General features: G+C 40.8%; 1 protein-coding gene and 1 non-coding gene across 5 annotated transcripts in view; one reads left to right on the top strand and one right to left on the bottom strand.

The window, feature by feature from the left end:
• C2H2orf76 (chromosome 2 C2orf76 homolog) overlaps window positions 1-27,045 on the top strand; it is a 115,155-nt gene that overhangs the window by 42,437 nt on the left and 45,673 nt on the right. For 3 of the 4 annotated variants that reach the window (XM_069577805.1, XM_069577804.1, XM_069577806.1), the window contains exons 2-3: window positions 19,141-19,210; window positions 20,578-20,722. In XM_069577805.1, coding sequence (XP_069433906.1) covers window positions 20,590-20,722 — 133 coding nt within the window. In that variant the 5' untranslated portion in view covers window positions 19,141-19,210; window positions 20,578-20,589. Of the gene's footprint in view, window positions 1-19,140; window positions 19,324-20,577; window positions 20,723-27,045 lie in introns of all 4 variants that reach the window. The other variant, XM_069577807.1, reaches the window with a different exon arrangement.
• TRNAC-GCA (transfer RNA cysteine (anticodon GCA)) lies at window positions 10,643-10,714 on the bottom strand. The gene has a single exon. It is a non-coding gene; the product is annotated as a tRNA-Cys (tRNA).

Here is a 27,045-nt window from a genome sequence, read left to right as displayed (position 1 = left end):
CCCGGCAATCTTGATTCCAGCTTGTGCTTCCTGCAGCCCAGCGTTTCTCATGATGTACTCTGCATATAAGTTAAATAAGCAAGGTGACAATAAACTGCCTTGATGTATTCCTTTCCCAATTTGGAACCAGTCCATTGTTCCATGTCTGGTGCTAACTGTTGCTTCTTGATCTGCATACAGATTTCTCAGGAGGCAGGTAAGGTGATCTGGTATTCCCATCTCTTGAAGAATTTTCCACAGTTTATTGTGATCCACACAATCAAAGACTTTGGCATAGTCAATAAAGCAGAATTAGATATTTTTCTGGAATTCTCTCACTTTTCTAATGATGGAATGGATGTTGACAATTTGATCTCTGGTTCCTCTGCCTTTTCTAAATCTGGAAGTTCTTAGTTTGTGTACTGTTGAAGCCTAGCTTGGAGAATTTTGAGCATATCTTTGCGAGTATGTGAGATGAGTGCAATTTTGCAATAGTCTGAACATTCTTTGGCATTGCCTTTCTTTGGGATTGGAATGAAAACTGATCTTTTCCAGTCCTGTGGCCACTGCTGAGTTTTCCAAATTTGCTGGCATATTGAGTGCAGCACTTTCACAGCATCATCTTTTCGGATTTGAAATTGCTCAACTGGAATTCCATCACCTCCACTGACTTTGTTGGTAATGATGCTTCCTAATGCCCACTTGACTTTGCATTCCAGGATGTCTGGCTCTAGGTGAGTGATCACACCATTGTGGTTATCTGGGTCATTAATATCTTTTTTTTTTTTTTGTAGTTCTTCTGTATATTCTTGCTAATATCTTATATTCTTGCTTCTTAATATCTTCTGCTTCTGTTAGGTCCCTACCATTTCTGTCCTTTATTGTGCCCATCTTTGCATGAAATGTTCCCTTGGTAGCTCTTATTTGCTTGAAGAGATCTCTAGTCTTTCCCATTCTATTGTTTTCCTCTATTTGCATTGATCACTGAGCAAGGCTTTCTTATGTCTCCTTGCAATTCTTTGGAACTCTGCATTCAGATGAACATATAAATTTCCTTTTCTCCTTTGCCTTTCACTTCTTTTCTAAGCTATTTGTAAGGCCTCCTCAGACAGCCATTTTGCCTTTTTGCAGTTCTTTTTCTTGGGGATGGTTTTGATCACCAACTCCTCTACAGTGTTAGAAACCTTTATTCTAATGTCTTCTTTAGAATAGATTGAAGAGAGAATGGGAGGTGGGGAATTACATCAGCAGAGTAAACGTACCACCCCTATGCTGGGGGCAGACACTATCTTCCAAGGCCATAGACTATATAGATATCCTGAGAAAAGATAGCTGAGAACAAAGGCCGCCAGTGCTTCTGCTCAGTAAGACATGTAGAAATTCAGACTCATGGAAAATTGTCGCTGGCTAGGAGCCAGTCCCAGGTGGCACTGGTGGTAAAGAACCCGATTGCCAGTGCAGAAGATCTAAGAAATGTGGTTTGATCTCTGGATCGGGAAGATCCCCTGGAGAAGGGGCACCCCACTCCAGTATTCTTGCCTGGAGAATCCCATGGACAGAGAAGCCTAGTGGCTACAGTCCATGGGGTCACAAAGAGTCAGACATGACTGAAGTGACTTATCACGCATGGCAAGAGCCACTCCTCATTTCTATAGCATATTCCAGTGAATTTTCCTCTGAGTATGCCACTCTCTCAGCCAGTCTGGTTAATCTACTGGCAGGCTGGGACTAAATCAATTCTGTTCATCTCAGACAGCGTTTTGTTAGGACTACTGTCAGTAAGACTCCAAGCAGCAGGACTAGGGCAACCTGCAGTGTTGACCTCCACCATACTACCAGGGTCCTGAGCAAATCCCAGAAACTACCCATGGGCCTTAAAAAACCAGGGCCCTTTCTCTTTAAGTTTCTGTATTGACCTTCCCTCTGGGTACAAGACATCAATCTAGGTGTAGCAGCTTATATTAGCCTTGGCAGAGACTTCACCCTGGGCAAAAGGCAGGAGTCTAGAGTCTGCCACCCATAGCCACGCTGGCCAGTGAGTGAACCCTTGCTAACCTGCAGGACAAGGTGGTGTCACTTATCGCTTTAGCTTAAGCTGGGAATGGATTTCAAACCACCCTTTCTGATTGGATGGCTCACTGTGGAGGAAACCGCCCATAGGGTCTACTTAAGATAGTTAACCCTCCTAGAAGCGTTCCTGAGTTCCCTAGGGCTGTTTTGGAGAGATTGCCACCTCTAATCTAGTTGCTGGTCATCTGAGATCTTACTCGTGTGTGTTCTTAGACCTGTTTTTTGGGAGAGAGGCAAGTGGTGTGCACGCGCACGCATACACACATACACATTGACACATACAACCAGTTACAGGCCTGGAGGTGCATTTGGTATCCCTGGAAAAAGATTTCTTTACAGTTTGCAACTGGGACTCACTTGGTTCGGAACACATAGGTTGTCAGGGCCTCCAGTATGACCCTTGACCTGCTCAACCCAAATGTATCACTTGGGTTCACGTTATTGCACTTAGGCCTTGTTTTTGGAGGCACTGCATGAGGGCTGGCAGTCAGTCTGTCTTGTTTGTTTAGGCTGCCCGCTGAGTGTCATTGTCTGTAACACCACATGCTGAGCAGTGGCTGTGGGAATGGGGTGGAGAAGATGTCTGGAGGTGTGGACAGATGTCTTGTATGAGAAATACAGGAGCTGGGACAGATGTTCTGAGACACTTGTTTTCTTGGTAACAGTGATCACATAGGGGTCAGAGCCATCTGTCAGGGGTGGCAAATTCAGGAGTCAGTTAAATTTGAAGTGCTTATACCAATTTTGGGGAAGCTTGTCAGGGTGTTTTGCTTCATGTGAACTGCTCCAGGGCAGCGCAGAAAGATGAAAAATCGTTAGGGAATGATCCTTCCCACCCGTATCTCCTGGGGTACGGAGATACCCCAGGTATCTCCAGGTTCTCTTCTTCAATGGTGAGGTTAATTCCCTCCCTCCACCTCCACAAAAATGTGTGTGTCCCATTCCAGGCCCATGGACACTGCTGGGTTTGAGCTTATCCAAACCATCTGTGAACTAAGTCCAGGCATTTAGGGCAACCTCGGTGAACAGAGCATCCTGCTGAGCCAGTAGCTGTGTCAAGGAGGTGAGGAGCCCAAAACGCAAAGGAGTGCCTCCGAATGGAGGCTGTCTCCCTTTTCTAGAGGCTCTAGTTGGCAAAATCATTAGCCACAGAGACTGGTACCTCAACGAGGTTGTTGGGTTGTGGGAACCAAAGTTAGACATGTAGTGCAGCTTGTTGGACCACTTTTGATGCAGTCAGTTGATTTGGACACCACTCAGGATGCTGCCTTGTAGGTTAAAAGACCATGTAGAGTGTCCATGTGAGGACTGTATCAATCAGGGTTCAACTGGAGAAGCAGCAGAACCAGTAGGGACAAAATACACAGACACAAACACACACACACACATGGAATTGACTTACTCCATGGTGGGGACTGGATAAGCAGGTTGGAAATCCAGAGGCCAGCAGTCAGGAAGGGCCCATGAGGAGCAGACTGGACCCCACAGACACCAGCCAAGGCCTGTGGTCCCAGGCAGTGATCAGGAGGGAGGACCCAGGGGGAGGGAGAGCAAGTGCAGGCCTCACTGGAGTTTGGACTCTTTGAGCCCAGGGATGCCTATGTCCTCCTGTGCTGTGCTTAGTTGCTCAGTTGTGTCCAGCTCTTTGCGACTCCATGGACTGTAGCCCACCAGGCTTCTCTGTCATGGGGGTTCTCCAGGCAAGAATACTGGAATGGGTTGCCATGCCCTCCTCCAGGGGATCTTTCCAACCCATGGATCCAACCCAGGTCTCCTGCATTGCAGGCGGATTCTTTACTGCCTGAGCCACCAGGGAAGTCCTCCTGAAGGGCTTCTAACTAACTAATTAAGTCAGGCCTGCCCAGGAAAATCTCCCTTTTGATTAATTTAAGGCCAGTTGATTATGGACTTTAATTTATCTACAAAATGAATATGCTACAAAATGGTCACTGCCCCCTTCTTCCTCTGACATTCTGGAGAGAATATCCCTTGTGCTTTCTGGGGACTGTAGCTCAGCCTGGCCACAGTGAGCCACCCCAGGCATATACTGTCTCCAGTACCCAAAGAGTGTAGCAAGGTGCTAGGCTTTCTCTTTGGTGGTGGGAGGCTGAGGAGGCAGCTGTTGTTCCTTGATCACCAAAGGGCTTGGGCATTGTGAATCCACCCACATGATCCCAGGAAACTTTACTTGTTGAGTAGGGCCCTGGATTTGGCTGGTAGAGGTGTGGTAACAGCACAGGCAGGACTGTGGAGACTGAGGTGTCTGATTTGCCAGCCAACAGGACATCTTTTATATATTGAAAACTTTGAACATCAATGGGTAGGGCAATTACATGTTGTCTTGACCCACCCACTGATGACACACAGCAGGGGAGCTTCTCCCACTAGCATTTCTCTATCTATAGCTCTTCCTCATGGGGAAGAATCTCCTCTGGCACTGTGGACGGGGAAGTATTAAGGATATATAAGCATCATTTGTACAATCAGATGTAGAAACAACAGCAGTACTTTGAATTGGCCTGAAGTGCCCATCTGCTACATCGTGTTAGTTTCCCTCTCCTACTGTGAATCTTGTCCAGATTCCGTTAGCTGAATCTGAGTACCTCCTCCTGCACAGGGCCAAGTAGCACAGTGACGTGGTGCCTGAATCCACAGAGCCACAGATATTTGAGTCCCTCCTTTCCTTGGAGTTCTCCAGTATGCTTGGGTGCATCAGGTCTTCAGTCTCTCTTGGGAGCAGAGAGGCCTCAGGCCACCCCTGATGCTTCGCCTAAAAGCAGATGTCAGGGTAGAGGGCACAGGGCAGGATCAGGGTTACAAAGGGGTGGAGGAGCTTTGTGCCAGTAAGCGTGTGTGTGTGTGCTAAGTTGCTTCAGTCGTGTCCAGCTCTCTGTGACGTCATGGACACAGGCTTCTCTGTCCTACCAGGCTTCTCTGTCCATGGGATTCTCCAGGCAAGAATACTGGAGTGGGTTGCCATGCCCTCCTCCAGGGGATCTTCCCGACCCAGGGATTGAACCTGTGTCTCTTAATGTCTCCTGCATTGGCAGGCAAATTCTTTGCCACTAGCACCACCTGGGAAGCCCCACTTATCTTTAGTTTCATATGGCTTGGTGACTAAACATGGCTCAACTGAATGAATTTTTCAGTTATCCAAAAGCTCTGCATCCTCACTGATGATGTAATCTGTTTCAGCTCTGAGGACTCTACTCAATAGCTGCAGCTGCATTGCTTCTCATCTGGAGTCAGGGGCTGGTGCTTCACTGCCTCAGTAACATCCCTTCCTGCTCCCACCCGAGGGAGTGTGAGCAACAGCAAAAGGTCCACTGGGCAGATGTTTCAGTCCTACCTTTTGCTGCTTGTCCTCTGAGGTCAATTAGCCCTAACACCCCCACACCCATCACTTGGAGAAGAACCTTCGTTACTGGATCCCAGGGAATCTTCTTGTGTACCCTAAACCCATGGGACCCTTGTCTTTTCTGTTCCAGAAAGCCATGTTTCTGCCAGCATCCCATCCTTGTCACCTACTGTTAAGAACTGTGAAGAGTCTTGAGATTTTACCCAACTTGGAAGCCAGCAAGTCAGCCTGTCATCCTGGATGCTGGCAGAAGACATGGGACTCTTGGTTCTGAGACAAAGGACTGTATATCAAAACAGCCAACAGCATGAGCTCCCTGTCTGTGTCATTTCCTTTTGTCCCATGAGTCCACAGCTGTGAATTTAGGTAATCCAAATAAAGAACTGTAGCGAGCCTACCCAACGTTAGCCCAGAGGGAACCGTTGTTTTTGTTATACTAGACAGGAAACACACCTGCCCTCTATTCTGGAGGGGGAGAAGATCTGTCTTCCTGGACTGTTTGCTCTATACCATCCTTGAAAAGAATATCTGAGCACTAGAGCAGCCAGTGCCTCTGCTCACAAGGTGTACAGAAGTGTGAGAGCACCATGGAGAAGTATCTCCAACACACTGTGTAAGGATTGACGTTTTCATTGATGACTGTGTATCAAGAAAAATCGAATTGGTATTCCATGTACCTTGTTACAAACAGGAAGGACGGCGTGAAATATTTTTACCACATGGTTAACTGTTAAACCCTTTGGAAAACTCAACTGTCCAGAATAGTTAGGTCTCTGAGAGTTGTTTTTGTCCTTGAGCAGAGAAACTAGATTATGATTTTGTGTATTTGCCCCAAATCGAAGGTCATAAAGGCAGGTCTGTGGAATTGTAGGTGTTGATTTGTCAGTGAGTGATACACTCAGGGTGAACAGCAAGAGTTTACTTATTAGAACTGACCATGTCTCCTTCTCAGGAAAGGCTAGCTGCTAATGCCTTCTTGCAGTGAAGCAGTTACAGTATGAGAATTATTTGCATAATCATCTGATTTAGCAAATGTTTGTTGTTTAGTCTCTAAACTAAACTATGTCAGACTCTATCGACCCCATGGACTGTAGCCTGCCAGGCTCTTCTGTTCATGGGATTTCCCAGGCAAGAATAGTGGAATGGGTTACCATTTCTTTCTCCAGGGGATCTTCCCCTCCCAAGGATTGAAACCATGTCTCCTCTATTGGCAGGCAGATTCTTTACCACTGAGCCATAAGGGAAGCCTTAATTTAGCTAATTATTTGTCTTGCACCTTCTGTGTTATCTTAAACATCTAATGTATGAGATTTTATTTTTCTGACCTATCTAAAAAATGGCTGAGGTCAAAGACTTTGAAGTCTTTCATAAGTTAATACATTGAAAATCTCTTTCTCAAAAGTTTTGTGTCACTGAAAGATGAATAACTGATTTTTCTAATGTAATAGTGTTTTGACTTCAATTATACAACTAAACATTTGGAAGAAAAAGGCTAGGAGATTTTCACATGTTTATTTGATTCTCTCATGGACCTATAAAGTTATAGCTTATGATCTTAAAAATTATACTTTTGAAAATATTTAAAGCAAATTTCTGTTAACTTTTTTCTTTTTATTATAAAGACCAGTTTTGGGTATTTCATTTTTACCAAGGTCTAATTTTAGAATAAAATTTTGTTCTTCATTTATGAGTTTAAAAATAATTATACTTTTAAAGTAGGCTGGAATATATTAGAATTAAATTAACATTTTAGACATAGTCTAAAATAATTGACTTGATTATAATTTGTCATTCTTATCAACTTCAGTTAAATTGGAATTTTATATAAACTTACTAATTTGCCAAGGTTATGTTCTCTTTAAAAGGTGAACATTTCTCATTCACCTATTTAGCAGTGTGCTAGGTGCTCAGTATTTTTAAGAACAGTATAAAGAATGTAGGTCAATTGTAGTGAGGTGGATGAACCCAAAGCCTGTTATACACAGTGAGGTAAGTCAGAAAGTAAAAATCAATATCATATATTAAAGCATATACTCAGGAACCTGCTTACAGGGAAGCAATGGAGATGCAGGTGTAGAGAATGGACTTAGGGATGTAGCAGGGGAAGGAGAGTGTAGGATGAACGGAGAAAGTAGCATTTACATGTATACATTCTGTTGTTGTTCAGTCGCTAAGTCGTGTCTGACTCATTGTGACCCCATGGACTGCAGCACACCAGTCTCCTCTGTCCTTCGCTGTCTCCCAGAGTTTGCTCCGATTCATGCCGATTGAGTCAGTGATGCTGTCTAACCATCTCATCCTCTGCTGCCCCCATTTCCTTTTGCCTTCAATCTTTCCCAGCATCAGGGTCTTTTTCAATGAGTCGGCTCTTCCCATCAGGTGGCCAAAGTATTGGAGTTTCAGCTTCAGCATCAGTCCTTCCAATGAATATTCAGGACTGATTTCCTTTAGGATTGACTGGTTTGATCTCCTTGAAGTCCAGGGGACTCTCAGGAGTCTTTTCCAGCACCACAATTTGAAAGCATCAATTCTTACACGTACCATACGTACACTATCATGTGTAAAATAGGTAACTAGTGGGAAGCCGTTATATAACACAGGGAGTCCAGCCTGGAGCTCTGTGACCTCCCGGAGGGGTGGGATGGAAGGGGGGAGGGAGACACTGGAGGAAGGGTGTGTGTATATAATTATGACTGATTCGAGTTGTTTAGAAGAAACCAACACAACAATTTAAAGCAGTTATTCTCCAATTAAAAAAAAAAGGCAAAAGCATTAAAGGAAAAAAGAATGTAGGTTTTCTTTCCTCTCCCTCTTTGGCCTCAAACAACTTTTTCTAGGAGTAAAATCACATATTTGGGTGATATTTAGTAGTACGTATGTTTATTTTCTTCAGAATCATTGTCAGACTCATTTGCATATTGAGTAATTTTCGTCTTAGCAGTACTCTTCTTTTTCCTAATTTTATGCCAGTTTAGTTTCCTCATATAAAAGAACAATAAACTATATTTCTTCTTTTTATTGATTTGTTTCAAAAGGAAGGCAAATTTACTCTTTTCTGTGTTCTATTAGTTCCTAAATCTAGAGGAAAATTAAGCATTTAGTGTAATATATGTTTTTTGTATGTGCTTAGAACATTAGTTTTTTGAAAGCTGTACCTTTTTCATATTGGTAAGACAAGTTTTAAAGCAAACTTGGTATTATGACAATTTTGATTTTATAATACTTAAATTTAGGGAGTAGATATAACTTTACAAAATATTTTAGTTTTTCCAAGTGATTCACCTTAGGAATCTGTTAAATTTCAAGTTATGTACACCCTTTCTCCTTCCTGGTGATTAAAGAGTCTGAATGCTAACTGCGTGAGTGGTGAGTGCTTTTCTACACTTAAAACTTCTGATTCTTTACATGTATGTGTATGGCTGCGTCCCTTCATCTGAAATTATCACAACATTATTAATTGGCTGTACACCAATACAGAATAAAAAGGTTTTTTAAAAAGCTTTTAACTCTCAAGGACATTTGGATCCTCTTCCATTCTCTGACAAAAAGTGAAGAGTGTGCGTGCTTCAAATACTGGAAAGCATGTGAAAGTGAAAGTTGCTCAGTTGTGTCCAGCTCTTTGCGACACCATGGACTATACAGTCCATGGAATTCTCCAGGCCAGAATACTGAAGTGGATAGCCTTTCCCTTCTCCAGGGGATCTTCCCAACCCAGGGATCAAACCCAGGTCTCCCGCATTGCAGGTGGATCCTTTACCAGCTGAGCCACCAGGGAAGCCCAAGAATACTGGAGTGGGTGACCTATCCCTTCTCCAGTGGATCTTCTCGACCCAGGAATCGAACCCGGGTCTCCTGCATTGCAGGTGGATTCTTTGCCAATTGAGTTATCAGGGAAGCCTGGAAAATACATACACTTTTTTTTTTAACTGTAATGTCGTCAATCCTTGTTACTCACAGACTGTGTATTTGTGATTTGCCTACTTGCAACCCCCAGAGCAGTACCCAGGCACTTTCTTGGTCATTCTCCAGTCTGCAGGGCTGTGACACATTTGAATCAACAGAATTCACATTGCCAGCTGAGGTGAAACTAGGCAACTTGCTGCCTTCTTGTTTCAGTTCATATTGTAGACAGGTGTCCACACTGTGCTTCATTTAATGCCATGCTTTTCACATTTTCATGGTTGTTTGTTGGTGATGTCACTTTAAAATGGCCCCCAAATATCTTGCTGTCTGTGTGTGCCTTAGAAAACATGTGTGTTAAGCAAACTTTGTTCAGGCATGACTTGTAAGACTCCTGGCTGTGAGTTTAACATTTATGAATCAGCAGTGTACAGTATATATCAAAGAAGGTGTCTTTAAACAGAAATGCACATAAAACAAGGTTATGTATTTACCAGTTGATGAAAATTGTGGCTAGAGGAAACAGATGTCCCAGAACCTGACTCTCTATTTCCCCCGGAGCAGTGGTCTAGTATTCATGAATTCAGTGTTCGAGACCACTTTACAGACAGCATCCACTGCAAGTAACTAGAATCAGCTGTAGTTATTTTATTTTATTTTGTTGGACTGATAGAGATCATCAGTCAAGTATCTTATGCATACGTGTGTTTCGTGTTTATGTTAATGCTGGGCTGTGCACTTTCATCTCAGGAGCGCCCTAGCTAGTTTACAGCTCATCAGCTCAGAGCTTTGCCTCAGGGAGAGGCATCAGCGAGGGCATGAGAGCCATTGGCTGGTTAGGGAACCTGGCTTGCAGCTTGTCTTGGCTTTCCCTGACCACTCCATCCTGACTTTCCACCTTCCCTTTTCATGCTGCTGCAGCCTGGGCCATGAAAAGCAGCTCCAACCTGACCTGTGACGCTGGTCCAGGAGGGGAGGATATTGGACTGCGTCTATTCTTGGCTCTGATGGTGCAGGGACATGGGATGTGGGAGCTCCTCGTGAGGGCCTTCTTATGTGGGTTTCTTGCTTGCTTGCTTTGTTTCTTTAAGAGTTTTGCTTTGCTATGGTTATGGGTTTTTCTTCATTATCCCAAACCAGCTGGGTAAGGTACCAGCCATGACAGGTTTCTAAGGCAGGGAAGTTTAAAGACCTTCCTAAGCCCTGAAGTGAAGTCGCTCAGTCGTGTCCGATTCTTTGTGACCCCATGGACAGTAGCTTACTAGGCTCCACCGTCCATGGGATTTTCCAGGCAAGAATACTGGAGTGGGCTGCCATTTCTTTCTCCAGGGGATCTTCCCAACCCAGGGATCGAACCTGGGTCTCCTGCATTGCAGACAGACGCTTTACCGTCTAAGCCACCAGGGAAGCCCTCCTAAGCCCTAGGCACTGTTACTTTTCAAATCCCCACCCTACATTATAGAAAATGGTCTTGTATCCTGTATTAAATCTGAGATTTAAAAGTAGAGTTGAATTGGTGTTGAAATGTTACTTGTAGTTACTTAAATGTTAAATTTGATTTTTTAAAAATTTCATGTTCTAGAGCAGTAAGTTTTTTCTCCAGATCTCAAGCATTTTCATGGACCCTGGAAAAAGCTCATAGGTACCTGGGTGCTTCTCTAGTGGCTCTGCGATAAAGAATCTGCCTGTAGTGCAGGAGATGTGGGTTTGATCCCTGGGTCAGGAAGATCCCTTGAAGGAGGAAATGGCAACCTGCTCCAGGATTCTTGCCTGGAGAATCCCATGGACAGAGGAGCCTGGGGGGGGCTACAGTGCATGGGGCTGCAAAAGAGTCGGACACGACTGAACGACTAAACAACAATAACCGTGTCTGTAGTGCTGGACTGTGTCAGGAATTCAGGTGTTCCTTAGCATTGCAGTTATCCAGACACTGATGGGGGCTCTGATGTGCCTCATGACACATATGTTGCTTTGGTACAAAAACAAGCCATAAACAGATGACTGCAGTATGACGTGGTCAGGTGCTGTGGCTGGACAGAGGGCCTTTAGCTGGGGCAGAGGAGAAAGTATTGTGATGCTATCCTGGAGCAGATGGTGCCAGCCTGGGTTTTGGAGGCTGCCTGTGTAGTAAGGTGAAGAGTAGAGGGACAAAGGGAGTTCAGAGAAAAGCTGGGGGTGGAAAGGTGTGGCAGGGGCTTGGAAACAGCCTGATGTGTGTGGGAAATTGTGGGCTGACATTACCACCGGGGTAATATGTACAAAATGGGTTGTGGTGGTGACAAATACCTTCAGAGGAGCAGGGAGGGGCTGAGTATGGAAGGCCTTTTGTACTTCTTAGACAAGTGTAAACTCGTCTTGGGCCTGTGACCTGCTTCTAGTGCCTCTTGACTGCTGAGTGATACTTTCTGAATTTATCAATAGTTGGTATCCTTCAATGCATATCAGTAATATAACTAAGTTTCTGACCCTCTCTGTCCTTTCTAGCATTTGCTAAGTTCTGTTTTGTTTGCTTTTGCTCAGTAAGCTCTTTTTTCTTAAAGGAAATAGAAATACCTTAGTTTTAAAAATAACTTTTTGTTGATGTATACCACATTCCTCAGAAAAGTGAAAATGTAAGTATACAGAGAAATTAGCCTAATTTCAAAACACATACTCATTCTTAAAACATCAAGCAATATTAAAAATTTATACAACAAGTAGCAGTCTGTTGGATTTCTACCATTCATAGCTGCTGTGAACATTTTAGTCAGTGCTGCTCTGAACCTGTCTCTGATCTTATGCAGACACCATGCACCCATGGTTTTCTAAATTTAGTTTTTCATTCACCAATATTTCATACCCATCTTTTAAAGTTAATATCTGTGGATTCATTTCACCCTTTAATGGCTACAAGGGATTTCATTTTATGATATGACATAATTTACTTCATTAATGAACTCAATTGATTTAATTGATGAATTCAGTTACTTCATTGAATTCTAATTTTTATAAACTAGTAGAAGCACATCAGTGGAAAAAACCTTCCTAGAATGTACATTTTTGTACATTTATCTTTTCTTAAAATGATTTTATTATTAAAAAATTTCAAGCATCTAAAAACTGTGTAGTATGATAAGGTCCCATATACATTCAGCTTCAGCTGTTACTAGTGTTCTTTTCAGTCTACACATCCATAATTGTTTTTCCTCTGTCAAGAGTATTTGAAAGCAAGTACAGTCATAGTATCATTTTACTTATATATGTCAGTATTTTAAGTTAGACTAACAAGCATAATAATATTAAATAAACAGAATTGATATTGATTCCTAATATCTTCTAGTATTATGCAGATTAAGATCCATGCATGACCTAAACATTAGTTGATATATCTCTTTTAAGTCTCTTAGTTTACAACCTTCCTCCCCTTCTGTGTATTGCATGCTAATTATTTTGTGTCATTTAACTTGTTCTTGCAGACACTGTCATAACCCCTAAGCTGGGAGTTAGATCCAGAGGCTTAATTCATTTGTTAAGTTGGATTCATTTGTTAAGTTGGATTACTAAGTTTAGCCCTTGAAGTATCCATTCTGAAGTTTCCCATCAATCTTTTACCTAATGGTTTTGTCACCCCTTTCTGATCACTGCCTACTTTCATTACTTCATTAGGGTTTCCAAAATGATGGGCTTTAGCAACTTTTATTTTGAGATAATTGCAGAGTCACATGCAGTTATAAGAAATAATACCAGTGATCCTTTCTGCCCCTCATCCAGTTTTCCCCAAGGGTGACATCCTGCTTCAGGGTGGTCTTAGATCAACCACATCTAGGGAATTGATGTTGATGCAATCCATGGACCATATTCACGTTTCACTGGTTTTACATCCTCTTCTGTAGGCATGTGTGCACGTGCATGTGTATTTGGTTTTAGGCAATTTTATCACATGTGTAGATAAGTGTGGATAACACCACGGTCAAGAATTAGAAACTTCCCATCACAAGGATCCCTTGTTACCCTTTTACAGCCAGAGCCACCTCCTTCCCTCCTTGCCAACCCCAGGGACACTAATTATTCTCCGTTTCTATACTTTTGTCATTACAAGAATGGCATACAGGACTCCCCTAGTTGTCTAATGGTTAAGAATCCATCTTCTGATGCAGAGGGCATGGATTTGATCCCTGGTCCGGGAAGATTTCACATGCCATAGGGCAACTAAGCCCATGTGCCCTACCGCCCATGGTCTGCAACAAGAGACACCACTGCAGTGAGTAGCTGTGCACTGCTACGAGAGAGTAGCCCCTGCTTGCCACAGCTAGGGAAGGCCCATGCACAGCAGTGAAGACCCAGAACAGCTGGAAATAAACACACAAGTAAAAGTCTGCTGTTAAAAAAGAATGATGTATAATGGAACTACGCAGTATGTGACCTTCTGAGATTGATTTTTTCTTTTCAATTTAATTCCCTTAAGATCTATCAAAATTGTTATCTGTATCAGTAGTTTTTTCTTTTTTATTCCCCAGTGGTTCATGATATGGATATACCACACTTGGTTTAACCACTCACATGTTGAAGGATGTTTGGGTTGTTTCCAGTTTTGGGGCATTAAACATGGATATACTATGAGCATTTATAGATAGTTTTTTTGTGTGTGAACATAAGTTTTCATTTCTCTGGCATAAATGCTCAAGAGTGCATTTGCTAGGTCTATGGTAAGCATGTGTTTAGTTTTGTAAGAGATTATCATATTCTTTTCTAGAGTGGCTGTACCATTTTGCATTTCCGTCAGTAGTGAGTGAAAGATTAGTTTCTCTATATTCTCACCAGTATTTGGTGTTATCATTGTTCTCATTTTAGCCATTTTGATATTTATGTAAATCATAATTTTTAAATTCTGTCATTCCTTCAGTGCTTTTTAGCTGTCATTCTTCTTTAAAGAAGAAACTTTCCATCAGCTATTTGGTAATCTTGAAATACAAACTGTATAAGAATCTGATTATTTTTCTCATTTTCAATGCCCCATTCCCTACCTTGGTAAGCCAGTTTTCAGGAAAACAAATAAATGCCCCTTTAGCTTCCCGAGTGACTAATCGACTTAAAAAAATATCATTATAAACTCATGGATTTTAAAATATTTGATGTGATTGTCTTCTCCGGATAAATTAGTAGAAGGAAAATTGTCATGTCAAAAGGTAGGCAAATTTAAAATTTTGATATCGGTTATCTCACTCCTGGATGGCATCACTGACTCGATGGACGTGAGTCTGAGTGAACTCCGGGAGTTGGTGATGGACAGGGAGGCCTGGCGTGCTGTGATTCATGGGGTCGCAAAGAGTCGGACACGACTGAGCAACTGAACTGAACTGAACTGAACTGATCTCCACTCCTCTCCAGAAAGTCTATCATTTAATGTTCTTGGCAAGAGTATGTAAAATATTTACTTTTCTATATCCTTGCCAACACTGGTGTGACCAGTTTTTAATTTAAATATATTTTACCAATCTGTGGCTAACCAGTATCTTACTATTTCTATTTTTCAGTTCTACAGTTACCAGTAATATTGACTTAAAAATTTAGCCTATTGCTCATTGATTACCTTTATCCATGTTATCAAGACATTTGTCTTTTCTTATAATTTTTTTTTTTTTTTTGCTATATCTGTCAACCTTTTCCTTGGTGGTCGCTGATTTTTATTTGCTTAGAAAGGTCTTTTCTACCTTAAGCTTATAAAAGTTTATACCCATTTTTTGATGCCTTCCTGTGATTTTACAGTTTAGTTTAAATATTTGTTCTCCGTATAGTTTATTTTGTATAAGATATGAAGTAAGGATCCAGAATTACCTTTTTCTAAATGTCTGACCAGTTTTCCTAATGCCATTGATTAGGGTGTCTTTTCCTCACAAATGTGAAATGCCATTTTTATACTAAATTCTTGCATCTTGAGTCTTTTCTGAGTTTTCTATTCTCTTCTACTGATTTGTCAGTCTCCAGTGTCACATAATTTATGGTGCTGCTGGTCTCTCTGTCTCTCGCTTTTTTTTTTTTTTTCCTTTTATGACTTTGCTAAGTTCACAAGCATGTTCTTCTAGATTAGAAATACTTGTTTTAAATCCAGACCACCCTGTTATATTTTGATGGGGATTTTATTTAATTTATAGATTAATTTAGGGAGAATTATTTCTTTACAACTCTGAGCTTTCATAGTTAAGAAAATGGTCTATCATTTCATTTATTCACACATTTTTTCTTGTTTTTGAATATGTTTTGTTAATTTACCTCTAAATTATTGCTTTTGGTTTCTCTGTCCCTTCATTTGAAGGATACCTTTTAAACTTGATCAGATTCATTTTTTAAAAGTAGGTCAAACCTTCTGGGAAAATATCACATTTATAATTTGTAATACTTGCATTCCAAGCTGTCTCTTCAGTATGTCTGGCTCCCTAAACTAACAACCTATATTTCCCACAGTCCTTGAGACAAATTAAATAATGGCCTCATTCTAATAGTAGCTAATATGGCTTAGTTACTGAGTATAAATTACTACAAATTTCTGATGAAGATGACAATACATTGTTAATCAAATTAGACAGTAACGCACATTTGGAGTTTTAAATTGAAAACTTCAGCTATTTCAGTACAGCATATGGGGCAGCTTTTTTTAAAGTGGAAAAAAACAAGCCTACAATTATAAAAGTTTCATAAGGCATACATGTGCTAGCTTGCTTGGCCTCTTTTGTTAGTCCATTTACATCATTTATTTCATTGCACCTGGGAATCTTGTATCTTTATTTGCTGCCTACGTGAGCTGTCTTTATGCCCAAACCTGTTTAATCCCAAGTAGACCCTTGATAAAAGCAGCTACTATTTATTGAGATCCAACTATACGTTAGGGCTGAGAAGTAGAGTCAGTAATTAAGTTTGATCTGTCTAGCTCTGAACTCTTTAGGAATTTGGACTTCATTGTAGGGCTTCTGTCCATGTGTGTGTGTGAGTGTGTGTGTGTGTGTGTGTGTGTGTGTGTGTGTGTGTGTTTTGGAGAGCTTCTTTGTTGTTTTGGGGGCTAGGTGAGAGGAGGAAGAAATTGGTCATAATTTTCACAAACCTGTTAACACTGCCTCTAAAATATGGAGTCTTGTTTTCTTTCTTTTTAAAATTTATTTATGTATTTATTTGGTTGCTTTGGGTCCTAGTTGTAGCGTGCAGGATCTTTGTTGTGGTGGGGGCTCTCCAGTTATGGCTTGCAGGCTCCAGAGAGCATGGGCTCAGTAATTGCAGCACTTAGTTGCTCCTCTGCATGTGGGATCTTAGTTCCCCCACCAGGGATCACACCTGAGTCCCCTGCATTGCAAGGGATTCTTGCAATGGATTCGTAATCACTAAACCACAGGGGAAGTTCCTAGAGTCTTTTATGCTATCCCTTTATTGAGAGAGATTTTTTATTAGGTATCGCAGTAAATTTTAAATTGTAATTTTGTAGATGTCTTGCTAAACTGCCATTATTTGATAGATTTTAGGGTCAAAATTTTGGGGAAGCCCTGTAAAGCCAGATTTAATAACAAATAGTGTAACAGCTAATAATGGAATTACCAAAAGATTTAATTTAAGCTCTCAAGCCACAAAATAAGGTTATATCCTTTATTTTAGAGGAAAAATACTATTTTTAATTCAAGACCAATTCATTAAAACCATTTGTTTAATTATAAACAGTACACTATAATTACAGATTATTTTATGCATTAAAACAGCTTGAACCTTTGCTTTTCACACGTAATGTGCTGCATAGTCTCTCAAACTTAGTGAAATATTTGTATAAGCATTTTGTGATTCAAAGAAACTTTCCAGATCAAATTAGTGTGGCTCCTTTGTGTATGTTATGAAATATTCCAGACACATTAAAAGGCTTAAAGAATGGTAGCTATACTGTCCATATACTTGACATCCTGCTTAAGATATAAAATGCAACCAGTATGATGGAAACACCTGTTTTACTTCTCCCTAATTGGATAATCCTTTCTTTGCTCCAAGAATCACCTCTTTTTCAACATAATGAAACCTTTGTTTTTGAATTTTGTGTAAATGATGTGTTATTCATGATTCAGATAATCATGATGATGTGATTACTAATCTAGAGCCAGGCATCTTGGAATGTGAAGTCAAGTGGGCCTTAGAAAGCATCACTATGAATAAAGCTAGTGGAGGTGATGGAATTCCAGTTGAGCTATTTCAAATCCTGAAAGATGATGCTGTGAAAGTGCTGCGCTCAATATACCAACAAATTTGGAAAACTCAGCAGTGGCCACAGGACTGGGAAAGGTCAGTTTTCATTCCAATTCCAAAGAAAGGCAATGCCAAAGAATGCTCAAACTACCGCACAATTGCACTCATCTCACAGGCTAGTAAAGTAATGCTCAAAATTCTCCAAGCCAGGCTTCAGCAATACGTGAACCGTGAACTCCCTGATATTCAAGCTGGTTTTAGAAAAGGCAGAGGAACCAGAGATCAAATTGCCAACATCTGCTGGATCATGGAAAAAGCAAGAGAGTTCCAGAAAAACATCTATTTCTGCTTTATTGACTATGCCAAAGCCTTTGATTGTGTGGATCACAATAAACTGTGGAAAATTCTGAAAGAGATGGGAATAGCAGACCACGTGACCTGCCTCTTGAGAAATCTATATGCAGGTCAGGAAGCAACAGTTAGAACTGGACATGGAACAACAGACTGGTTCCAAATAGGAAAAGGAGTACATCAAGGCTGTATATTGTCACCCTGCTTATTTAACTTCTATGCAGAGTACATCATGAGAAACGCTGGACTGGAGGAAACACAGGCTGGAATCAAGATTGCTGGGAGAAATATCAATAACCTCAGATATGCAGATGACACCACCCTTAGGGCAGAAAGTGAAGAGGAGCTAAAAAGCCTCTTGATGAAAGTGAGTGGAGAGTGAAAAAGTTGGCTTAAAGCTCAACATTCAGAAAACAAAGATCATGGCATCCGGTCCCATCGCTTCATGGGAAATAGACGGGGAAACAGTAGAAACAGTGTCAGACTTTATTTTTCTGGGCTCCAAAATCACTGCAGATGGTGACTGCAGCCATGAAATTAAAAGACGCTTACTCCTTGGAAGAAAAGTTATGACCAACCTAGATAGTATATTCAAAAGCAGAGACATTACTTTGCCGACTAAGGTCCGTCTAGTCAAGGCTATGGTTTTTCCTGTGGTCATGTATGGATGTGAGAGTTGGACTGTGAAGAAGGCTGAGCGCCGTAGAATTGATACATTTGAACTGTGGTGTTGGAGAAGACTCTTGAGAGTCCCTTGGACTGCAAGGAGATCCAGCCAGTCGATTCTGAAGGAGATCAACCCAGGGATTTCTTTGGAAGGAATGATGCTAAAGCTGAAGCTCCAGTACTTTGGCTACCTCATGGGAAGAGTTGACTCATTGGAAAAGACTCTGATGCTGGGAGGGATTGGGGGCAGGAGGAGAAGGGGTTGACCAAGGATCAGATAGCTGGATGGCATCATGGACTCGATGGACGTGAGTCTGAGTGAACTCCGGGAAATGGTGATGGACAGGGAGGCCTGGCGTGCTGTGATTCATGGGGTCGCAAAGAGTTGGACATGACTGAGCGACTGAACTGATGTGTTATTCTGATGCTTTTGTAACTTGCTTTTTTTGCATTCACCATGCTGTTTCTGAGATTCCATCTGTGTTGATGTACAAGTTCATTCATTTTCACTGCTTGAAGCATTTTGTTGAATGAAAGTACCATAATTATCTGTTCTCCTGCTGATGGACATTTAGTTGTTTCCAGTTTTTGCAATTAACAATGTGAATATTGATGTTCTTTTACAGTTCTCCTTGTGCACACATGTGAGAGATTCCCAAGAGCACCTACATATGAATGACATTGCTGGATTGAAAGGTATATGAATCTTCAGCTTTACTAAATATTGCCCAGTTGTCTCCAGAAGTAGAATCCATTTGGATGCCCACCTTAACTGATTAAACTCTCATTTTTCTGCACTCTTGCCAACAGTAAGTGTTGTCAGGCTTTTTCGTTTGTTAGTTTGATGAGTAATATATAGCTCATTGTTATTTTGAATTTCTCTGATTACTGGTGAGGTTGGACATCTTATTTTATTTTGTTAGCATTACAGGTTTTTTTTTTATTATCTTATTTTATTTTGTTAGCATTACAGGTATTTTTTTTTTTTTAGTACTTGTGTATTATGGCTGAAAGTTATATGCAAAGTTGAAAGCATGAAGTAGTTGCTGCTAATTAGAAATGTACCATAATTTTATTTTTAAAACATTGGCAACTTTGGAGATTTTTTGGAGGAAATTATTTGGGGTGAATTTTTTTTTAATAGTATATTATATATTAGATCATGAAATTTGGAATTAAATTGGTGCTTGAATCCTGGCTCCATGTTTTATGACCTTGGGCATTTAGTGCAATGAATTTTACCTCATCTTAAAATAAGTATCATTTGGTAATAAAGTATGGTTTGGTAATAGAATTAAATCTGATAACATTAACACTGGCATGTAGGACTATTACATAGTTTAGGGTGAAATAAACATATTCAAATTAAACAATAGTGTGGACAATGGGTGATAGTATGCATGCTAAGTTGCTTCAGTTGTGTCCAGCTCTTTGCAGTCCTGTGGATTCTAGCCCACCAGGTTTCTCTGTCCATGGCATTTTCTAGGTAAGGATACTAGAGTGGGTTACCATGCCCTCCTCCAGGGGATCTTCCCAACCCATGGATGGAACCCTGAGTCTCTTTTGTCTCTTACATTGTCAGGTGGATTTTTTATCACTAGCACCACCTGGGAAGCCTGGGTAATACTATGACGCATGTTTAAATCAGTTCTGAAATCTGGCAGCATTTGTGAAATGAAAATGCAGCCTGATAGTTGATGCTAATGTCAGTGAACTTCCTCTCAGGGCCAAATGAGATTGGTGGTGTAGCACACCAGAGCAGAAACGTGTGCAGCCCCACTTCTCCACATACACCCACACTCCTGAGTCGGTGTTCATCTTCTGTACCTTGTCAGTTTTCTGCCTGTCAGAACATCAGGGACTGTGGTAAAGCTGTCCAGGATCACAGTGGGTAGGTGGGAGCGACCTTGACACCCTTTGGTTGTCCTGGAATCTGGTCTGGTTCTAGGAATTCTGTTGTTAACTGTGCAGTGTGGGAGAGATCGGCTGGGTGCCTGAGAGCTGATGGAGGAAATGCAGGCTGGTGGATAGTTATGAGTTGATGTTATTATCCCTTGCCACAGGAATTTCTGCACATGGCTTCCGAAGATGTGACCATTACAGTTCGCCTCATTCGTTCATTTGAGCATCGCAATTTCAGACCTGTAGTATATCATGGAGTTCATTTGGACCAAACTGTGAAGGATTTTATAGTATTTCTAAAGCAAGGTATGAGATGTCTCAGCCACTTGGCTTTATTAGTGTTTCAAAAAAGAGTAGTTGAGTATTAGAGTGATAGTAACCTTTTAAAAGCACTTTGAAAGATACCAATCTGTGTTCTAAGCCAGGTGTGAGGCTTGCTCTTGCTCTGGGCCTTGGTATCAGCAGCAGTATTCTCTCCAAGGCTTATTTAACAACATGTGTGCCTTCCTCAGGGATTGTCACTAGCATGTTAGACTTCTTTTTTTTTTTATAATTAAAAAACATTTAAGATCTACGAGTCCTCATGACAAATGGCTTTATGTATTTGGAGGCTAGTTAACAAGAGAAGGTAGTGTTACCTGGCTGAGCACACAGAGGGCATCCTGGGGAGCATGACAGGAAGGTAGCAGACCTCTGTCTGTCCAGCCAGGAGATCACGAGAGCATCTGGTCACTGTGGGCACAGAGTGATGACCAGCCTCACTGGGGTAGTGTATCATTTCAAGCTCAGCATACAGCAGGTGTAAATGTAGTCTTCATTTAGCTAGGTCCTTGGTGGGTTTCTATCCTCTGGTCTTAATTACAGAAGTGTTCCAGTCATCAACATTTGATGAAACATCTAGAATAAGCTTTTATTGCTTTAATTGAATTGCGATTTATATATGGTATAATGTACAGGTCTTAGTGCACATTTCTGTGAATTTTGGCAGATGTAGCACTTTATATCTAACTTAATTTTTTCAACTGACATAATTTGAGACAGAGAAGTTGCCAGAACTCCTGAAAGCTCTTCACACAGGTTCCCCAAATGTCACCATTTTGTTACATTTGTTTTTCTCTCTCCTCCTCCCCAGTTCCTTTCTTACTCTTCCACTTCATTTTTCTCTTTGAACCATTTAGAAGTATGTTGCAGACATTATTCCCTTTTACCTCTAAACATTTCAGGCTGTATTTTCCAAAAATAGGGAATTTGCTTATATAACTGTAGTTACAGTAATGAAAATCAGACTTAACATTGAAACAATGCTATCAACTAATTTATAGACCTTACTGAGATTTTACCTGTCCCAGTAAGATCTTTCTGAACAAAAGAAAATCTGAAGACATATGTTAGTTCAGTTTCTTTAATCTGAATTAATTTCTTCATCCAGGAGTTTTTTTGTTGTTGATTTTAATTATTTTTTTTGAAGGATAATTGCTTTACAGAATTTTGTTGTTTTCTGTCAAACCTCAACATGAGTCAGCCGTAGCTATACATATATCCCCTCCCTTTTGAACCTCCCTCCCATCTCTCACCCCATCCCACCCTCTCTAGATTGATACAGAGCCCCTGTTTGAGTTTCCTGAGCCATACAGCAAATAGATGATTGGCTATCTGTTTTACATATGGTAATATAAGTTTCCATGTTGCTCTTTCCACACATCTGATCCTCTCCTCACCTCTCTCTATGTCCATAAGTCTATTCTCTATGTCTGTTTCTCCATTGCCTGTAAATAAATTCTTCAGTACCATTTTTCTAGATTCCATATATATGCATTAGAATACAATATTTAACTTTCTCTTTCTGACTCACTTCAGTCTGTATAATAGGTTCTAGGTTCATCCACCTCATCAGAACTGACTTAAATGCATTCCTCTTTAGGGCTGAGTCATATTCCGTTGTGTATATGCACCACACCTTCTTTATGCCTTCATCTGTTGATGGACATCTAGGTTGCTTTCATGTTCTAGCTATTGTAAATAGTGCTACAGTGAACAACGGGATACGTGTGTCTTTTTCAATTTTGGTTTCCTCAGGATACATGCCTAGACGTGGGATTGCTGGGTCATAGGGTGGTTTTATTCCTAGTTTTTTAAGGAATCTCCATACCGTTTTCCATAGTGGCTCTATCAATTTACATTCCCACCAGCAATGCAAGAGCATTCCCTTTTCTCCACACCCACTCCAGCATTTATTGTTTGTAGACTTTTTGATGATGGCCATTCTGACTGGTGTGAGGTGATATCTCATTGTAGTTTTGATTTACATTTCTCTAATAATGAGTGATGTTGAGCATCTTTTCATGTGTTTGTTAGCCATCTGTATGTCTTCTTTGGAGAAATGTCTGTTTAGGTCTTTTCCCCACTTTTTGATAGGGTTGTTTGTTTTTCTGGCATTGAGTTTTGTGTGAGCTGCTTGTATATTTTGGAAATTAATCCTTTATCAGTTGTTTGATTTGTTATTACTTTCTCCCATTCTGAGGGTTGTCTTTTCACCTTGCTTATAGTTTCCTTTGCTGTGCAAAAGCTTTTAAGTTTAATCAGGTCCCACTTGTTTACTTTTGTTTTTATTTCCATTACTCTAGGAGGTGGGTCATAGAGGATCTTGCTTTGATTTATGTCATCGAGTGTTCTGCCTATGTTTTCCCCTTAGAGTTTTATAGTTTCTGGTCTTACATTTAGGTCTTTAATCCATTTTGAGTTTATCTTTGTGTGTGGTGTTAGGAAGTGTTCTAATTTCATTCTTTTACATGCAGCTGTCCAGTTTTCTCAGCACCATTTATTGAAGAGGCTGTCTTTGCCCTATTGTATATTTGCCTCTTTTGTCAAAAATAATGTACCCATAGGTGCATGGGTTTATTTCTGGGCTTTCAATCTTGTTCCATTACTCATTCTATGAGGCCACCATCACCCTGATGCCAAAACCAGACAAAGAAAACACACAAAAGGAAAACTATAGGCCAATATCACTGATGAACACAGATGCAAAAATCCTCAACAAAATTTTAGCAGATAGAATTCAGCAAGACATCAGAAAGCTCATACACCATGATCAAGTTGGGTTTATTCCAGGAATGCAAGGATTCCTCAATATATGCAAATCAATCAGTGTGATACACCATATTAACAAATTGAAAGATAGAAACCATATGATCATCTCAATAGATGCAGAAAAAGCTTTTGACAAAATTCAGCACCTATTTATGACTAAAACTCTTCAAAAAATGGGCATAGAAGTACCCTGCCTCAACATAGTAAAGACCATATATGATAAGCCTATAGCCAACATTATTCTCAATGGGGAAAAACTGAAAGCATTAACCCTAAGATCAGGAACAAGACAAGGTGTCCACTTTCACCATTATTATTCAACATAGTTCTGGAAGTGCTAGCTAGAGCAGTCATCGAAGAAAAAGAAAGAAAAGGAATCCAGATCAGAAAAGAAGTAGAGCTCTCATTGTTTGCAGATAACATGATATTGTACATAGAAAACCCTAAAGATAGTATCAGAAAAATACTAGAGCTAGTCAGTGAATTTAGCAAAGTTGCAGGATACAAAATCAATACACAGAAATCACTTGCATTTCTATATACTAATGAAAGGTTGTTGTTGAATCACGATGCCGGGATTCTTGGCCTCTGGAGGAGAAGAATTCAATCCAGGGCCAGAGACGAGGCTTGATTGCTCAGAGCTTTTGTGTAATAAAGTTTTATTAAAGTATAAAGGAGATAGGGAAAGCTTCTGACATAGGCATCAGAAGGGGGTACCCGCTTGTTAGTGTTAGCAATGAAGTTATATGCTCTCCAATGAATCCAAAGAATGTCTGGAGGTTGTAAAGACCTCACCAGACCTACTCCCATAATTTACCTTTTAAGATAAAAAAAGTTTGTCCTTTCTTCCTCCTTGAGAATTCCAGACCCCTCTCTCCTTGGGGACCCCTAGACTTTTTATCAACCTGCCTAGGAAATGACTCTGTCATTCCCCCCTTTTCTTTTAGGAGAATTATGTTGCCTAGGGAAAAGGGGCGTCGTTCTTGTTCCATAACTGCTTTCGAGCTGAGAAGGGGCATTGTCCCTAAATTGGCGAGGCAACATATTCTCCTAATCCTCATATTGAGGATATCTGATCCAGGGGCCCCAAATAGTAGTTGGAGGAAGGTGTAGCAGTAACAGGAGTTTGAGCAACCATTTGTAACTTAAAAGCTTTCATGCGGCTAGAAACAAATCCAGTTATACAATACAGATGTAAGGCAACATAGTCATTAAAACAAGGTAAAATCAAAATTAAAAGTCACATTATGTCCATAGTTAAAATGCAACGTGTTGTACCAGTCCATTTTAGGGTTGGTAGATGTCATCAGATGAAGAAGAGGCATTGCATGTGATTGTTGAAGGTATTCACAGACTTGGAGAAAGTCCTTTCCTTGAAGTGGAGATGTCCACCACGGGAAGCCTTCCACTGATGAAGAGAATCTTTATAACCTCCTTAGCCTGTTCACCACGACAGAGAAAAGCCTCAATCCATCCAGTAAAAGTATCTACCCAAACTTGTAAGCAAGAATATCCATTAGCTTTTGGCATATGAGTAAAATCAATTTCCCAGTCCTCTCCAGGATACTTCCCACTTCGTTGTACAATATATAGCAGTTAAAAGTCTCTCGATCTCCCTGAAATGCTTAATAGCTTCTCCTGTTGCCGTTTTAAACTGTCTTTCTTTCCATATTGCAGCATGAGCATGTAAAATCAAATAAGCATACTTAGAACCCGTGTAGATATTTACCTGCTGCCCTCTGCTTAACTCTAGAGCTTGGGTCAGAGCCACAAGCTCCGCTAACTGAGCACTGGTTCCCTGGGGGAGAGATTTTGCTTTCAAAACCTGTTCAGCAGTCACCACGGCATAACCTGCTTTACGCTTTCCATCCCGAACAAAAGAACTGCCATCTGTAAATATTTCCATGTCAGGATTGTCTAATGGGGTATCCATTAGATCTTCCCGAGCTGCATAGTTTAAAGTTAGGAATTGAGAATAATCGTGATCAGGTGTTTCATTTTCCTTCTTAGGAAGGAAAGTGGCAGGATTTAAATTTCACAAACTTTAAGCTTAGTTACTGGTCCTTCCAACAACAATGACTGGTATTTAAGAAGCCTACTGTCTGTCATCCAAATATTAACCTTAGAATTTAAGATTCCACTCACATCATGAGAAGTCAGTACAGTAAGGTTTCATCCATTAATTATTTTTAAAGCTTCAGGTGCTAATAAAGCCACTGCCCCAATTACTGTTAGGCAGTGGGGCCACCCACGTGAAGGTGAAGGTGAAGTCGCTCAGTTGTGTCCGACTCTTTGTGACCCCGTGGACTAGCACCTACCAAGCTCCTCCGTCCGTGGGATTCTCCAGGCAAGAATACTGGAGTGGGTTGCCATTTCCTTCTCCAGGGGATCTTCCCAACCCAGGGATCGAACCCAGGTCTCCCGCATTGGAGGCAGACGCTTTAACCTCTGAGCCACCAGGGAAGCCCAACCACATGAAATTACATCTGATTCTCTGCTTAGATAAGCAATAGGTTGCTGGTGAGGCCCTCAGGGTTGTGTCAAAACTCCCAAGGCCATACCTTTTCTTTCAGTGACAAACAAATTAAATTCTGACCCTGTGGGCAAGCTCAGAGCTGGAGCTTGCAGGAGAGCAGTCTGAAGAACCTTAAAAGCCTTTTGAGTTTCTGGAGACCAAACCAGTTTGTCAGTTTGGGCCTGCTGAGTTTCAGCTATAAGTTTATATAAAGGCCGGGCAAGTTCCCCATAACCTGGAATCCAAATGCAGTAACCTGTGATTCCCAAAAATCCTCTCAATTGTCTTAAAGTCATAGGTAGGGGATGATTAAGTATAGGTTTAATTCTCTCAGGGCCTATGGCCCTAGTCCCTTCTGATATGATTAGGCCCAGATAGCCATATTGTTGACAAAGCTGAGCCTTTTCTCTGATGCCTTGTAACCACAGCCTGCCAGGAAGTTTAAGAAATCTTCTGAAGCTTGAGAATAAGCTTCCTCTGTCTCAGCACAGAGCAAAATATCATCTACATATTGTAACACCACCACCTCAGAGCTATTAAAGTTTTGTAGATCCCGTGACAAACTGTCCAAATAAGTGAGGACTGTCACGAAATCCCTGGGGCAAAACTGTTCAGGTTAACTGAGAAGCTAGCTGGGTAGGGTCTTCAAAGGCAAATAGAAATTGACTTTCCTCCGCCAAAGGCACTGAATAGAAGGCATCTTTTAAATCAATTACTGAGAAATATTTGGCTCGTTCAGAAATTTCAGACAATAGAGTATAAGGATTAGGCACCACGGGGTGTAAAGGAACTACAGCCTCATTTATTACACGTAAATCTTGAACTAGTCTCCATTTACCATTCGATTTCTTTATACCCAAAACAGGAGTGTTCCAAGGACTGTTACAGGGAATTAATAGTCCCTGTTCCTTTAAATTTTCGAGGATGGGTTTTAACCCTTCCTTAACCTCAGGTTTCAGTGCACACTGCTTCTTATGTGGAAATAAGTGCAGGTCTTTGAGCTTGACAACTATAGGAATAGCAT

The sequence above is a fragment of the Ovis canadensis genome, chromosome 2, assembly GCF_042477335.2.
Source record: "Ovis canadensis isolate MfBH-ARS-UI-01 breed Bighorn chromosome 2, ARS-UI_OviCan_v2, whole genome shotgun sequence".
Classification (NCBI taxonomy): domain Eukaryota; kingdom Metazoa; phylum Chordata; class Mammalia; order Artiodactyla; family Bovidae; genus Ovis; species Ovis canadensis.
Note: the sequence above shows the minus strand (reverse complement) of the source record. Positions and strands in the feature narration are given on the sequence as shown.